The sequence below is a fragment of the Mixophyes fleayi genome, chromosome 6 (genome assembly GCF_038048845.1).
Source record: "Mixophyes fleayi isolate aMixFle1 chromosome 6, aMixFle1.hap1, whole genome shotgun sequence".
Taxonomy (NCBI): Eukaryota; Metazoa; Chordata; class Amphibia; order Anura; family Limnodynastidae; genus Mixophyes; species Mixophyes fleayi.
In genome coordinates, this window is record NC_134407.1 from 62,680,143 (window position 1) to 62,694,159 (window position 14,017).

The 14,017-nt window shown below is 37.5% G+C and overlaps 2 protein-coding genes across 3 annotated transcripts in view; one reads left to right on the plus strand and one right to left on the minus strand.

Moving 5' to 3' along the window:
• Positions 1–14,017, minus strand: part of CARD14 (caspase recruitment domain family member 14) — a 74,284-nt gene that overhangs the window by 41,200 nt on the left and 19,067 nt on the right. For both annotated transcript variants that reach the window (XM_075216738.1, XM_075216737.1), the window contains 2 exons: positions 9,414–9,739; positions 4,291–4,449 (listed from right to left, as the gene is read on the minus strand). In XM_075216738.1, the coding sequence (XP_075072839.1) occupies positions 4,291–4,449; positions 9,414–9,739 (485 nt within the window). The remainder of the gene's footprint in view (positions 1–4,290; positions 4,450–9,413; positions 9,740–14,017) is intronic.
• EBI3 (Epstein-Barr virus induced 3) overlaps positions 1–14,017 on the plus strand; it is a 305,430-nt gene that overhangs the window by 27,273 nt on the left and 264,140 nt on the right. The gene's annotated exons all lie outside the window — the stretch shown is intronic.

Consider the following 14,017-nt stretch of genomic DNA (forward strand, 5'->3'; position numbering starts at 1 on the left):
ACCCAGCCACTTAACTACTGTCACTGCATATATAATTTATATCCCTTCACCCTCAAAATATCTCATGTATGCATAGGGGACACTGCAATACAGCTGTAATACTGCTTGCCTTCTGCAAGGAATTTCCTGATTCATTCTATAATTCATGATTATTGATCAATGATTCATTAATCACAATCACATAAAAATAGGTCTGGGACATCACAAAATGGATTGTGGCTTGTTTAGTATGAATTTAGTTTTTTTTTATTTATGGAAATATTTAGAGATATATGATACATATACATAGTGCTTCATAAGTTGGGCATTTCCCTCATTGATCAGACTTCTGTTTCATCTTAGTGAAAGTGACTGTTAATGCTATCTATTGTATGCAGAGATATAAACCACATTGACAAGCCAAATGCATGATGATAAAAATGTGATTTCTCATGCTTATTTCTCCTTTATACATGTGCTTAAATCCTATTTCACTCCTCCCCTTTGCCACCAAACTACTTGAGCAACCTTTGTACAATTGCCTATCTTACTTTCATTCCTCTTATGCCCATCTCAACTCTCTGCAAGCAGGCTTCCATTTCTAACATTCCATTGAGACTGCATTCAAAAAGCGATCAATACTACAAAATCTGACTTTCATTTCTCCATACTCATTCTTCTGGACAGCTCAAAAGCCTTCAACACTCTTGTTCGCCCTCATCTCCTACACACCCTTCATTTTGTTATTGTTTGTGACACAGTTATTTCTTGGTTCACTTCCTGTATATCCAACCTCAAAACCCGGTACATTCTCCACCCCACTTCCACATTCTGCTGGGGTCCCAGAAGGGCTCTATTCTTGACCTTTTTCACTGTGCTTCTTTTTGTGAACTTATTAGTTCATTCGTCCTCCAGTACCACCGCTATGCTGATGACACACAAATCTACCTCTCCTCCCCTGACTTCTCACCTTCTCTACTATGTGTTAGGTCTGTCTGATCACGTGACCTGAGAGGCGGGGAATTCAAACTTCCCCACTATTTAGTCTTCACTCTGACACTCTCCTGTGCCAGACCAACAAGTGTACTTAGTGCCTGGCTGCTCCTGATCCCTGTGCTTCCCCTGTGCACTTTTTCCTGTGAATACTGGCTGACTTTCTGTGTACCGACCTGGCTTATCTGATTAACCCTGCATCTGCTGAATCCCTGGCAACACGCACTGGCTGACCTTGTGTGTACCGACGCTTGTCTGATTAACCCTGCATCTGCTGAATCCCTGGCAACACGCACTGGGTGATCTTCTGTGTACCAAACCGGCTACAGTTCCTGAATCCTCTCGTGTTTGTCTCCTCATGCCTCTCTACTAGACAGCAAGGTACGTCTGGCTTCCTACTTCTTACAGTTAAGCTGTTTAATATCCAGCTAGACGAGGCCTTTTACTGTGTTCCCAGAACTGTTCACCCTACTACTATCTCTCTACCCCGCTAGTGGGCTAACCTAGGTGCCGTGACCTGCGGGCCTCCGGCAGCTAAAACCATCCCGCCTTGCGGCGATTCTTGGAGAAGACCGGGGGTCCATTGGACTCCGCGCCCTGGGAAGGCCAGGGCCAATACTGGTTGGTAGTTGTCTCCAGTGAGACGTAACACTATGTTGTGTGACCATACTCCAGAATGTCAAGAAGAGTGACAGGTGAATTGCAATTAATTTAAGTCCATATTTGCCATGGCAATGAACTTTATCCCAAAAACAACATTTCCACTGCATTTCAGCCCTGCCACAAAGAGACCAGCTGACATCAGGTCAGTAATTCTCTCATTAACACAGGTGAGAGTGTTGACGAGGACAAGGCTGGAGATCACTCTGTCATGCTGATTGAGTTAGAATAACAGACTGGAAGCTTTAAAAGGAGAGTGGTGCTTGAAATCAATGTTCTTCCTCTGTTAACCATGATTATCTACAAGGAAACACGTGCAGTCATCATTGCTTTGCACAAAAAGGGCTTCACAGGCAAGGATATTGCTGCTAGTAAGATTGTACCTAAATCAACCATTTATCGGATCATAAAGAACTTCAAGGAGAGAGGTTCAATAGTTTTAAATAAGGCTTCAGGACGCCCAAAAAATCCAGCAAATGCCAGGACCGTCTCCTAAAGTTGATTCAGTTGCGGCATCGGGGCACCACCAATGCAGAGCTTGCTCAGGAATGGCAGCAGGCAGGTGTGAGTGTATCTGTACGCACAGTGAGGCAAAGACTTTTGGAGGATGGCCTGGTGTCAAGAAGACCAGCAAATAAGCCACTTTTCTTCAAGAAAAACATCAAGGAGAGAGGGTCAATAGTTGTGAAGAAGGATTCAGGGCAACCAAGAACATCCAGCAAGCGCCAGGACCGTCTCCTAAAGTTGATCAGCTGCGGGATATGGGCACCACCAGTGCCGAGCTTGCAGAAGGCATGTGTAAGTGCATCTGCACGTAAAGTGAGGCAAAGACTTTTGGAGGATGGCCTGGTGTCAAGAAGGCCAGTAAAGAAGCCACTTCTCTCCAGGAAGTACATCAGGGACAGACTGATATTCTGCAAAAGGTACAGGGATTGGACTGCTGAGGACTGGGGTAAAGTCATTTTCTCTGATGAACCCCCTTTCAGGTTGTTTGGGGCATCTGGAAAAAACGCTTGTCTGGAGAAGGAAAGGTCAGCACTACCATCAGTCCTGTGTCATGCCAACAGTAAATCTTCCTGAGATCATTCAAGTGTGAGTTTGCTTCTCAGCCAAGGGAGTGAGCTCACTCACAATTTTGCCTAAGAACACAGCCATGAATAAAGAATGGAACCAAAACATCCTCCAAGAGCAACTTCTACAGCCATCCAAGAACAGTTTGGTGACGAACAATGCCTTTTGCAGCATGATGTAGCGCCTTTCCATAAGGAAAAAATAATAACTAACAGGCTTGGGGATCAAAACATGGAAATTTTTTGGTCCGTAGCCAGGAAACTCCCCAGAACTTAATCCTATTGAGAACTTGTGGTCAATCCTCAAGAGGCGGGTGGAGAAACAAAAACCCACAAATTTTGAAAAACTCCAAGCATTGATTAGGCAAGAATGGGCGGCCATCAGTCAGTATGTGGCCCAGAAGTTGATTGACAGCATGCCAGGGTGAATTGCAGAGGTCTTCAAAAAGAAGGGTGAAGAAAAGCTTTCACCACACATATTGATATGAGCTGACAATATGCGCTAAAAACCCTCCAATAACACTCCACTCTCCTCAATAAATGGTTTGAGACGCCTCTTCCAATTTCACCACATCTATTATGCTGCAACAATTGATTACTACCCCCTCGATATACCATTTTACGGGTTCTAATGTGGATATAAGGTTTACTTGCTGAACATACATACCTTTATTACGGGATCGTCAAATATGTACACATTATTGATTGGACATGTTTTTGTTTTATGCTTTATGTGTCTGTGATAGTTTGTATCATGTAACATGTTGTTTTACTAATGTAACCTCAATAAAAAGTATATAATTAAAAAAAAGAAGGGTCAACACTGGAAATATTGACTCTTTGCATAAACTTAATGTAATTGTCAATAAAAGCCTTTTATACTTATGAAATGCTTGTAATTTTACTTCAGCATACCATAGCAACATCTGACAAAAAGGTCTAAAAACACTAAAGCAGCAAACTTTGTGAAAACCAATACTTGTGTCATTCTTAAAACTTTTTTGCCATGACTGTAAGGCTCAATATAGCCAAAACAGAACTTGTGATTTTCCCTTTTCCCATTCACCAACTCAAGTCTTCCACAATCAACAACACCCCAATTTCCCCAGTCTTCCCAACCTGCTGTTTTGGTGTCACACTTCAATCTATCCTCTGGTTTACTCTCACATCTTGTTTACTCACATCTACCAGTTCTCTCGATAATCTTCTATTCCTCTCTCCCAGTCATGTTACTTTCAGGATCAAAATACTGCTTGAATATGTCCTTCTCCTACCCAAGATGCAATCAAAAATTGTATCAATTTTCTCATCATCTCTTGCCATGGCTACTTAACATCCTCCTCTATCCTTCTACGTTAAAATGTAAATGTAAATAATGAGAACATTCATCTTGCTTCTATGCATTCAGACTAAATTGACTACATATGTAGCTTACATATATGTAGATAAATAGAAAAATATGAAAAAGCCACATAAAATAATAGTTTAGAAATGTAGTAAGTACATAATCAACAGAAATGGAAAGTAACAGTAATAAAAATAGCTCTACAGAAGGTAAGTAGACATGCATTGTGATTCCATTCCTCACCAAATATTTCTGCCCCGTCGGTTCCAGTCTTTCTTTTAGCGTCCAATTTTCTTTCCTCAACGCTTGCAGCTCTTCCTCACACTGTACTCGGGTAGTCAAACTCTGAGCCACCTGTAGCTCCATCCTCACCCGGTACAGCTCCTCTTTCACAGCATAAAACTGTAAAGACAGGAGGGATAAAAGTTGACATGTTGCATGTTACAATAAATATCTAGTTTATGTGCAAATACAAGTGATACTTGATTATTACAGCACTACAATACTGTGGGTTTAAGGCTTGAACTATTACACACTATTTTAAATGGTTAAAGTTGTCATAAGCAAAATAACACAACTAAAGTTTAGATCCACTTATTTACACTTGCAAGTTGTTTTTGCCCTAACAATAAAAGTCTGTCCAGCTGATCTAAAGTTGAAGTAGTTTGAAAAAGTCATAACAGAATTTTCATACCTATTATGTGCATAGTTTAGCACAAGAGCATGTTTCAAAGTGAGAAGAGGAAGTAGGAAAGGAAGGTATAACTACATTTTTTGGTGGTTTCTGTAAAATTTGTGATCTTTTTGTACTCCTATTGATATTTTAATTGTATTTTAAATAAAAGGACTTATTATTATAGCAATCAGAAGTCTATTAGTACACTAAAATAACTATTAATAGTCACTAGAACTTTCTCTCATTTGAATAGCATTAATGAGTTCTAGTTAACTAACACTCAGTGTTGGTGTACAGTACGTATCCACATTTAGGGGTAAATTTATCAAGTTGCGGGTTTGAAAAAGTGTAAATGGTGCCTATAGCAATCAATCAGATTCTAGCTGGCATTTATTTAGTATATTCTGCAAAATAACATCTAGGGGTAAATGTATCAATATGCGGGTTCTTCAACACCCGCGTGTTCAGCCTCTTCCGCGATTAAATTTCAAGCGGCGCTGCATTGTAAAGGGAAGTTAACCCTTTACAATGCAGCGCCGCTTGAAATTTAATCGAGGAAGAGGCTGAACATGCGGGTGTTAAAGAACCCGCATATTGATACATTTACCCCCTAGAATCTGTTTGGTTGTTATAAGCAATATCTCCACTTTTTCAAACCCGCAGCTTGATAAAATGACCCCTTAGAGTTCGACATTCGGTAATTTTTGTCTCGTAGATGTGCACATTTCCGCACTGCCCATATGTACCAAAATGCGTCCATATATAGATTTTTGCATAGTGGAGCCCCATACAACGTTGATTTGCGGTGGGCAAGCATAAGTTGAGTACAATCAGGGCATTTTTACATAAATGGACTACACTTCCTGGAGATGCATCCAATTCTCAATAATATCCTATTCATTTGTGAAATACTGACTGCTCCTGTATTCCTTCCACACCCTGTGATGATGTCATCAAAGAGAAGTTGACATGACTTGTGTTTTTGTGTGAAAACACTATTGTAACATTTAAAAATTAATTAGATATCTATTAAAAAGCAATTATTCGTCAAGATACAACTGCATAATAAATAAATAAGATGTTAATATAATAGCTTAAAAATCAGCCTGTTGTGATATAAATAAGGAGGTTAACAAATCAACATATAAAAATATCCAAGATGTTAAGGGCTGTAATACTAGTTGTCATTTCTCTCAGAGTGACACTTATTAAGCACTAATCAGGAACATGAATAGTCCAAAATATCAGGTAGAAAGAATGTCTGCGCAATTCATTTTATCTGTAGCTCTCCTATGTTTAAAGTTCATATTATATAGACTATTTGCACTATTAGGTCCAGATCATGTTAGTGATCTGAATAGCAGAGTTGGAAAGTATTAAATTTATCTGTGTGAGCACTAAGCTCCAAAGTACAAGAAATATATTGTGCTTATATTTGAGAATAAGCAGTACCTCCAATCTTCTATTACTGGAAGCCAAGTTTAAAACCAGCATCCAATTTGATATAAAAGTTAGAAACATTCAGTTATAATAGAAAACGTTTTCTGACAAGTGTTAGATGCTGTTCATCACTGGCTATTCATTTTTTAAGCATGTAAGCACTGCAATTTCTTTATTATCTATTTAAAGAGCTTTAAAGCAATAAGTATGCTTAACAAGTGATGTAAAGCATCAAGCACTGAAGATTTAAGACTTTTTTTTTTTAATCAGAAGAAATGTTAGTAACTATTGCATGTTTCTACATTTGGATACTATCTTTGTTGCTGGTTTTAAAATTGCACTCATCAGGTCATTCAATCAGGGCAATGTGGCATCCTGAGCCTGCAGCATTGATCTAATATAATTTTGCTGCAAGTTTCATTCTTTTTCAATCGCAACTTGCTCACAGTCTTGGAAAAGCTGGTTCTGACATAGATCTATACAACTACACAAATTGATGTTATAACCTGTCAAATTGCCATTCATAATCCTCATATCCAGCATAGTCGAACTGAGAAACAGAAAATGAGCACAAGATGTTGTCTTTGCTACAGTGTTTTACAATAATTGCTATTGCAGATGAATCGTAGCTATCTGTTCCTGTAATACCACAGAAGCCATTGCTGTCATCATCAGAGTCCTGAGATAAAGGGCCTAATATACCTAATGGAAAGAAGTGCAAACTGTACATATTCTAAGTCTAAAGTAGAGCAAAAGTGAATGTGATGTTGTCTGATAGACAGACATTCGCCAAATTTATAATGGATTCATGAATTAATTTATACGTCAAACCAGTCAACGTCCAGTGAGTTTAAACTAGAAAGTAACAGAGAAGTAACAAAGTTATTTAGAAGAAATAACTCCAAAGACCTTTATCATTGCAATCATTGTTTTCTGGAATTATTATTAAATGGTATGGTGTCCTTTATATGTCTATGCTTTCCTTGCATACTGGGTAGTACCTTATTACTCCAGATGATTTATAATGTATCAACACCTCTCACACAGCCTATGTGTTTGTGCTTTGGAATATATGAGCAATTTTTTACACTTGCTCTTAAGAATCAATTTGCTTAATAAATTATGGCATATCACTGTTAAAGAAAGTCAGTTATAATATCACATTATTATTACTACACTAGTACAACTATTGTTATCATCATGTAAAAGCTGATGCTTATCCTCTATAGTTGGTTTTGAATTAGTTGGACATCATCACTTCTGACAATCTGATTAGAGGATCTAACTCATCATTCACTCACATGTATTCATCTACGTTTATGATCCTTTGACTGGTTTAATGTTTTACTCCAAAGACCTTCACGACTCATTTTTTTACCTTGATTGCTTTAGTCCCAGAGCTATTATATTAGGTTCACTGGTTATCACTTTGTCTTATTACCTCTACTGTTACTATGTGCACTGCAGCATTTCTTATACCTACAGTTTTATGCTTACCTAATAAATAACCTTTTCTTGCTATTTACCTTTAAGTAGCACCATTTATATCACTCACCCACTCTTATATGGAAATCATGTTTAATATGCAATTTACTTGTTTCTATCCATAATCTATTCGATTCCAACTATCTAAATATATTATCTCTCGATGAAATCTGTATTATTAACTGTTACTCCTTAGCTTGCTACCCTGTTCTGTGCTGTTACACTTGAGCCACACTCCAACACCTAGGGACGGCAGGATGGTGGGGTAGGAATACTGTCAATCTCATTGAACTTTTTGATATATCTTCCAGTCTCAACCATACTTTTCCACCATTTAATGTCCACACTCTAAACTACTTCTGCCATTTCCTTCACATGTTGTAGTTATCTACTGTACTCCTGGTTTATTGCATATGTTTCTACACCATTTCTCTGCTTGTCTCTCACATGTTCTATCCCGTTAATAACAAATCTACTAATGGTCACTTGAACGGCTCCATTAATTACACACATTCCTCTACTGCTTCAATATTACTCTCTTTATGGTATTCCTTTGGACCCAATTGACTAATTTTCCCACACCCAAAGGTAGTCAATCACTTTATCTCATCTTCACCTGCTTTTACTCTGTTTTCAACCTTACCAGCTCCCTCTCCCCTCTCTCAGATCTTTATATTAACATACAAATTCTCTTCCAATTATTTCTCCTCCATGTCAGACCTATCACATACTCTAAAACCTAAAGTCCATCTAATGTCCCAACTTGGCCATAGACCACTATAGTCAAACAATAACATCTGCCTTCCACCAAGTAATAGCTAATTCCACTCTCTGTCAATCTCAGCATTGCCAACAGCAACCTTGTCAAACAAACATGCTATCTCAAAAAATGCTTCAGGTCTGCAGAACCCCACTGGAATAACGCATGCTTTCCTATATTATACATCTATTCTCTGATCCTATATTTATGTCCTTAACCAAGAAATTTAGACCTTTGCTAGTTTTCTAATATATATATAACTTGTGCACTAAACCTATACTGTCTAAACATCTCTTCTGTACCTTATATTCTCTCTAAACCCCAATAGCTAACCCGGCACCTATATAAAACACAGTTCAACTATGTTATTACACATGGCTGTTCCTTTTTAGGTCTTATTTCTCTCATCTCCTTCAGATTGTAAGCTTTATGGTGCAGAATCTTCCCACCATCTGTTTCATTGCTTGTAATGGTTTTATTCTGATTGTACGATACTAAAAAATATGTTGGCACTATATAAATAAAAACTAAAATCAGTAAAACATGCTAACTCTTCATTCTTAAAATTCATAGCTTAAAGGAAAGGAGATCCTCTAAGAAAGCCCCAAATTTTTCTTAAGAGGGGTAAATATTCCTTCCTGACTTCCTGGATCAACACACCATCATGTGATGTTATTAATCCAGCAGCATCCTTGCTTGAATCTGTTTAGTGTCTGCTAATACCTATTCTCGTGGGACTGAATTCCATAGTTTGAATGGTCTTACTGTAATTAAAAAAAAATCTATTTTCTTCTAACCAAAATTAATAGGTTGGATCTTCTTTGGAGAGCTGATTCTGAACAGTTTCCTTCATTATCCATAAACATATATATTCATAGTATACCCGTCTCTTCATTAGTGTAGAAAGTGCTGAACTCTAACCACCTATTAATTAACTGTACTAAAAGTGCTGCACTACTTTACAAAAGAAACATATAAGGCAAAATAAAATAAACAAATGTTGACCTGTTCCTGCAATTCACTGTTCCTGCTGTGTATTGTGTCCTTCTCCTGTAGGGCGTGTGAGTAGCGCATGGACAGCTCATATTGTTCATCTTTCAGTTTGCTCAGCATTTGACCTTGGGCATCCATCTCTCTGCGGAGCCGTTGGTTTTCATTCTCGATGCTACGGACAGATTCTCCTTCCTCCTCCAGCCGGCGTTGCTTCTCCCGCATTTTGCGCAGATGATGCACTAATGCTCCTTTCATCTGTTTCTCTTGCATCAACTCCTCCTGCAAGCTACTCAGTGTGTTCATCAGAAAAGCACTCAGCTGGCTGCAGTCTATCAGCTCTGCAGGTAGTGTAAGGTGTGATGAGTGAAAGAGTAACACACACACAAATTATATATTTTAGGATACATCTTTGCATATGGTCATAGAATAGCTGGTTATAATATATATGATAATGACATATGCAAAGAGGGATCTGATTATATTTTCTTTAACCAGTAACCTGAACCATCAATGTGATATGAATATTTTAAGTCAATAAGAAAACTGTCAACGTCTAGTTGAATAAAACAGATACATGTATCTAGAATACTTGGGAGACATACAGTATATCTAAAGATAAGGTAGTGTTAAAGGTAATTTTCAAAGCTCCAAAATTCCAGCCCACCATGTAGATGTTTTATGATGTCATAGGCCTATGTTTGCTCAAATGCTCCCATTCTATGGGAACCATATGAATCTGGCTGTAGAGATAGTTATATCTGTGTGGGGAGGGCACCAAGGTTTGCATCTTCTGAAGTGAGTGTATGTGCTGATTATATTATTCACTGCTGACTGTTGGCTAGGTCTACTTCTGATCCTTGAATACATTTCATTTGTTGCAAGCTACATAAAGAAATACAAAACCTTTTTATCCCACAAAATGACTTGATTCTCACATTCCCATTGAGGTGCCTATACTTTTAATGGAACCTCTTTTGCATCTTCCACTTTAGATTTGAAAACTCTTTGGTCCTTTTAATAAAAATAAAAAAATCATGGCAAAATTTAGGACATAAATGAGCAGAGATTTTGGAGAAAAAAAGGGCAAAAATTAAATTCTCATCATGTTCTTAAACCTAAAATTACTGTTTGACTTTTATTTTGCACATTATATTCCTACCAACATGCCAACAAGGGCTTGATTTATAGTAAGCCTTGATTCAAGATAAACTTTAGTTGTATCTTCATGTGATCACACTAAATATACATCAGTCATCATCATCAACTCGATGATGAAGACTGATAATCAAGTAAACAAAATGAATAAAAAAATAAATAAACCCAAAAGTTAAGCCACCAGTGCTTCTAGCCTGTTCTGGTTATCACTAATGCAGCGATACAAACAGCATGGGATCAACCCAAAAGTGTTAGTGTAGTTACTGAACCCTCACTGTACCGGGGGGGGGGGGGGGGGGAGGGGGGTATACCCCATAATTTGGAAATACATGTAGTAGCATATTATTTCACAGATGACAGTAGGATTTCAGAGAACCAGAGAGGGTTTATTTTAGATTCAGTTCTGTTTATTTTAACACATAATACTTTATACATTTGATCCATGTAATTATTGGCTGATACAAGGAATGGCGATGGGCACACGGTTCACCCCAAGTTATTCCTACTAAAATAAATTCTGTCAACAAAGTATTTGGGCTTTGTTAGTTGGCACTATCAACCACCAAAAAAATATACTTTGTGGTCAATCTACAAGAAATTAATCTGACAAAGATTACATATAACACCTTCCAAGAAAGGGGACACTCATGAGATCTAATAGGTAATGCTCTGCATAAAGTTAAATTGCTGAAGAGAGAACATTTGAACCAAGGCGTACAGCAACAGCAAATCATAGGAGTTTTAGGGTAGGCAGATTTTTTGTTTATACATTTAACAAAAGGTCAGGCAAAATTAAAAGGTGCAAACAGTCTAATTGTACTATCTGTAAATTTACAATCAATAAACAGCAGGAGTTCATTTCTGTTGTTTCTAAGGAAACTTTTCAGATCCATACTTTTATTAACGGCAACATAATTTATGCTATATATGTGCTCCACAAATCATTTTCAAACCTTATTGACTTTGTGTGGAATTGATGTCAAATGTTTACTCTGCTTAATGACAAATCTCGTTATAAGAAACTATAACAACCCAATTAACACATTTAGATCTGTTATACAGGATTTAATCACACGTGGCCTGGTAGGGTCAATGAGTTGGAAGCTGAGTTTTTAAATGTCCAACATCATCATTCAGACTCCAGTTTGGCATGGATTACCTAAAATGTATTTTAAAAATTGTGTTGATACCCAATTTCATCTATAAATTTATTGACCTGACCAATGCTTCCTAATAACTATTTTTTCGTTAATGCCTACCAGTCCACCTCCTAACTCAGTCCCTACTGTCTCCCCACACCTATGCATGGGTATTTGTGTCTTCCTCTCTTATGTCAGCCTCTCCCATTTAGAGTGTAAGCCCTCATGGACAGGACCCTCTGTTTTCTTTTCTGCCACCATCCTGTCCATACGTACAGCTACCTTCCGCTTGGTCTCTATGTTATCTTCTACTGCGTTCTTCTGCATTGTACATGGAGCTTATGTTCCAATGTATTGGTTTGTCTCATGATATTTGCCTCCAGCCTGTCCCATTCCCTTGTCCTGTATTAATCATTATAATTTTGTTCTGCACTCCATTGTCACCATTGTTGTGTTGTTCTACTCCCCATTGCACAGTGCTGCGGACCTTTTAGGTGCCTTATAAATAAATGACAATATAACCGTTTCAGAATTCCTGAATGTTACTCTACAGGTATATGTTTACAAATTACTGTACTGTATAAAGGTCACCCTTTGATTTCTTAAAAAAATATTTCATTTGTATTTTTTTATCTAGTTGAAGGTAATATTGTAATAATGTCATATCTAATGTGTTATACATTTATAATATTAAATATGATTAGTTAAATATCTCCTGCTTCCAATCATCCTTTCTATGTCCTCACCCCCATATTTTCCCTCTGACTCTCTCCAATCCTTACCTAACCCTTTCTACCATCTAACCCTCACCACCACCACCCTCCCATAATCCCATATCCCTTTCTCATCTTGCACTCAGTCATATATGCATGTATACTATTTCCCTTTATTTTATGTCTCCTATTTTTTCCATTATACATTCAAATTACATTTTTTGACGCACAGTCATTCATAGTCATAAAACCACTCATTCCAGTACTCATGTATCATCCCTCTTACCTCTCAGGACTCAGGGGTAGTCGTAACTTTAAAGTTACTTTTCAAAGCTGCACAATTCCGACTCACCACATAGATGTTTTGTGATGTCATAGGCCTATTTTTGCTCAAATGCTCCCATTTTTATGGGACTCATATGAATCTGGCTGTCAAGATAATAACATCTGTGTGGGGAGGGCACAATGGTTTGCATCTTCTGAAGGGAGTCAATGTGCTGATCATATTATTCATTGTAGAATGTTGGATAGGTGTACCTAGGCTCTAATCTTATCAAAACGCGTTTTTTCCAAACTGCAATTAAAAATTTGCTGAGTCTTCAATCTGTGCCAGCTATGCAAGTAACAACTGTACATCAAGCCACGTTTTTTCAAACTGGTAAAATGATGGCTTACTGGGCAGGGTGATGCAATGAATCCAGTGGCACTTTACACCATTGACTGAAAAACCACAAAAAAAATTTCTAAATTTCTTTTGACTTGGTTCTTAATGGGGAGATTGGTCCGATCAGATGTGTTTTTAGTACGATGTCTATACAAAGGCGCTTGATTTACATTTACATGGCCCTTAACTCTTATGAACACTGAAGGAGGCCTAATAATAAGGCAAAGGATGAAAGAGGAATGTATAGGGGTAGTGGGCGTGAGAGAGCAAAGACTTGGCATTGATTTGTCTGTTGGCTAAAATTAAACAGAACACTTTGTGTCATTAAGGCACATTTGGCTGTTTGACAACTTTTAATCTCATAAAAGCCTCATTTTGGGTTTCATTACAGGAATGTTGGGTGATGTTATTTATCACTGATTTAGCAATGTTTGAAACATTCAATATGATGTCATCACTGACATCAATAATGATATGATTTGTCATGTGTCTTATGAATAATGTAATCAGAAAATCCTTAAAATGGGCCAATTAGGGTTGCCTCAATATAAATGTATAGTTATAGTTAATATATAGTTTTGCTCTGATTTAAGATACACACTGTCAGCCTGCTGTGGGAAAAGACACTTCCAAACTATAGCGACAATGAATATGTGAAGACTCCATGACTACAAACAGATAAACTATAAAGTTTATATTTCTGGTACGCATAGTCACTATTGGATGGGTTTGGTGTATATGGTATAAGCACGAAGGTTTATACACTGTTACCTGCCCTGTATACTTTTGATCACCCTGTCTCTGAGTCTGCTATGAGATCTGGAATATTCTCAAAATATTTAATATACATGTATTATTCCATCTTTTGCTATGCATATTCTAGTTACTATCAGTATTGCTACTATTTAAACAGTACTACACTATTTTGGCGCATACATATATATA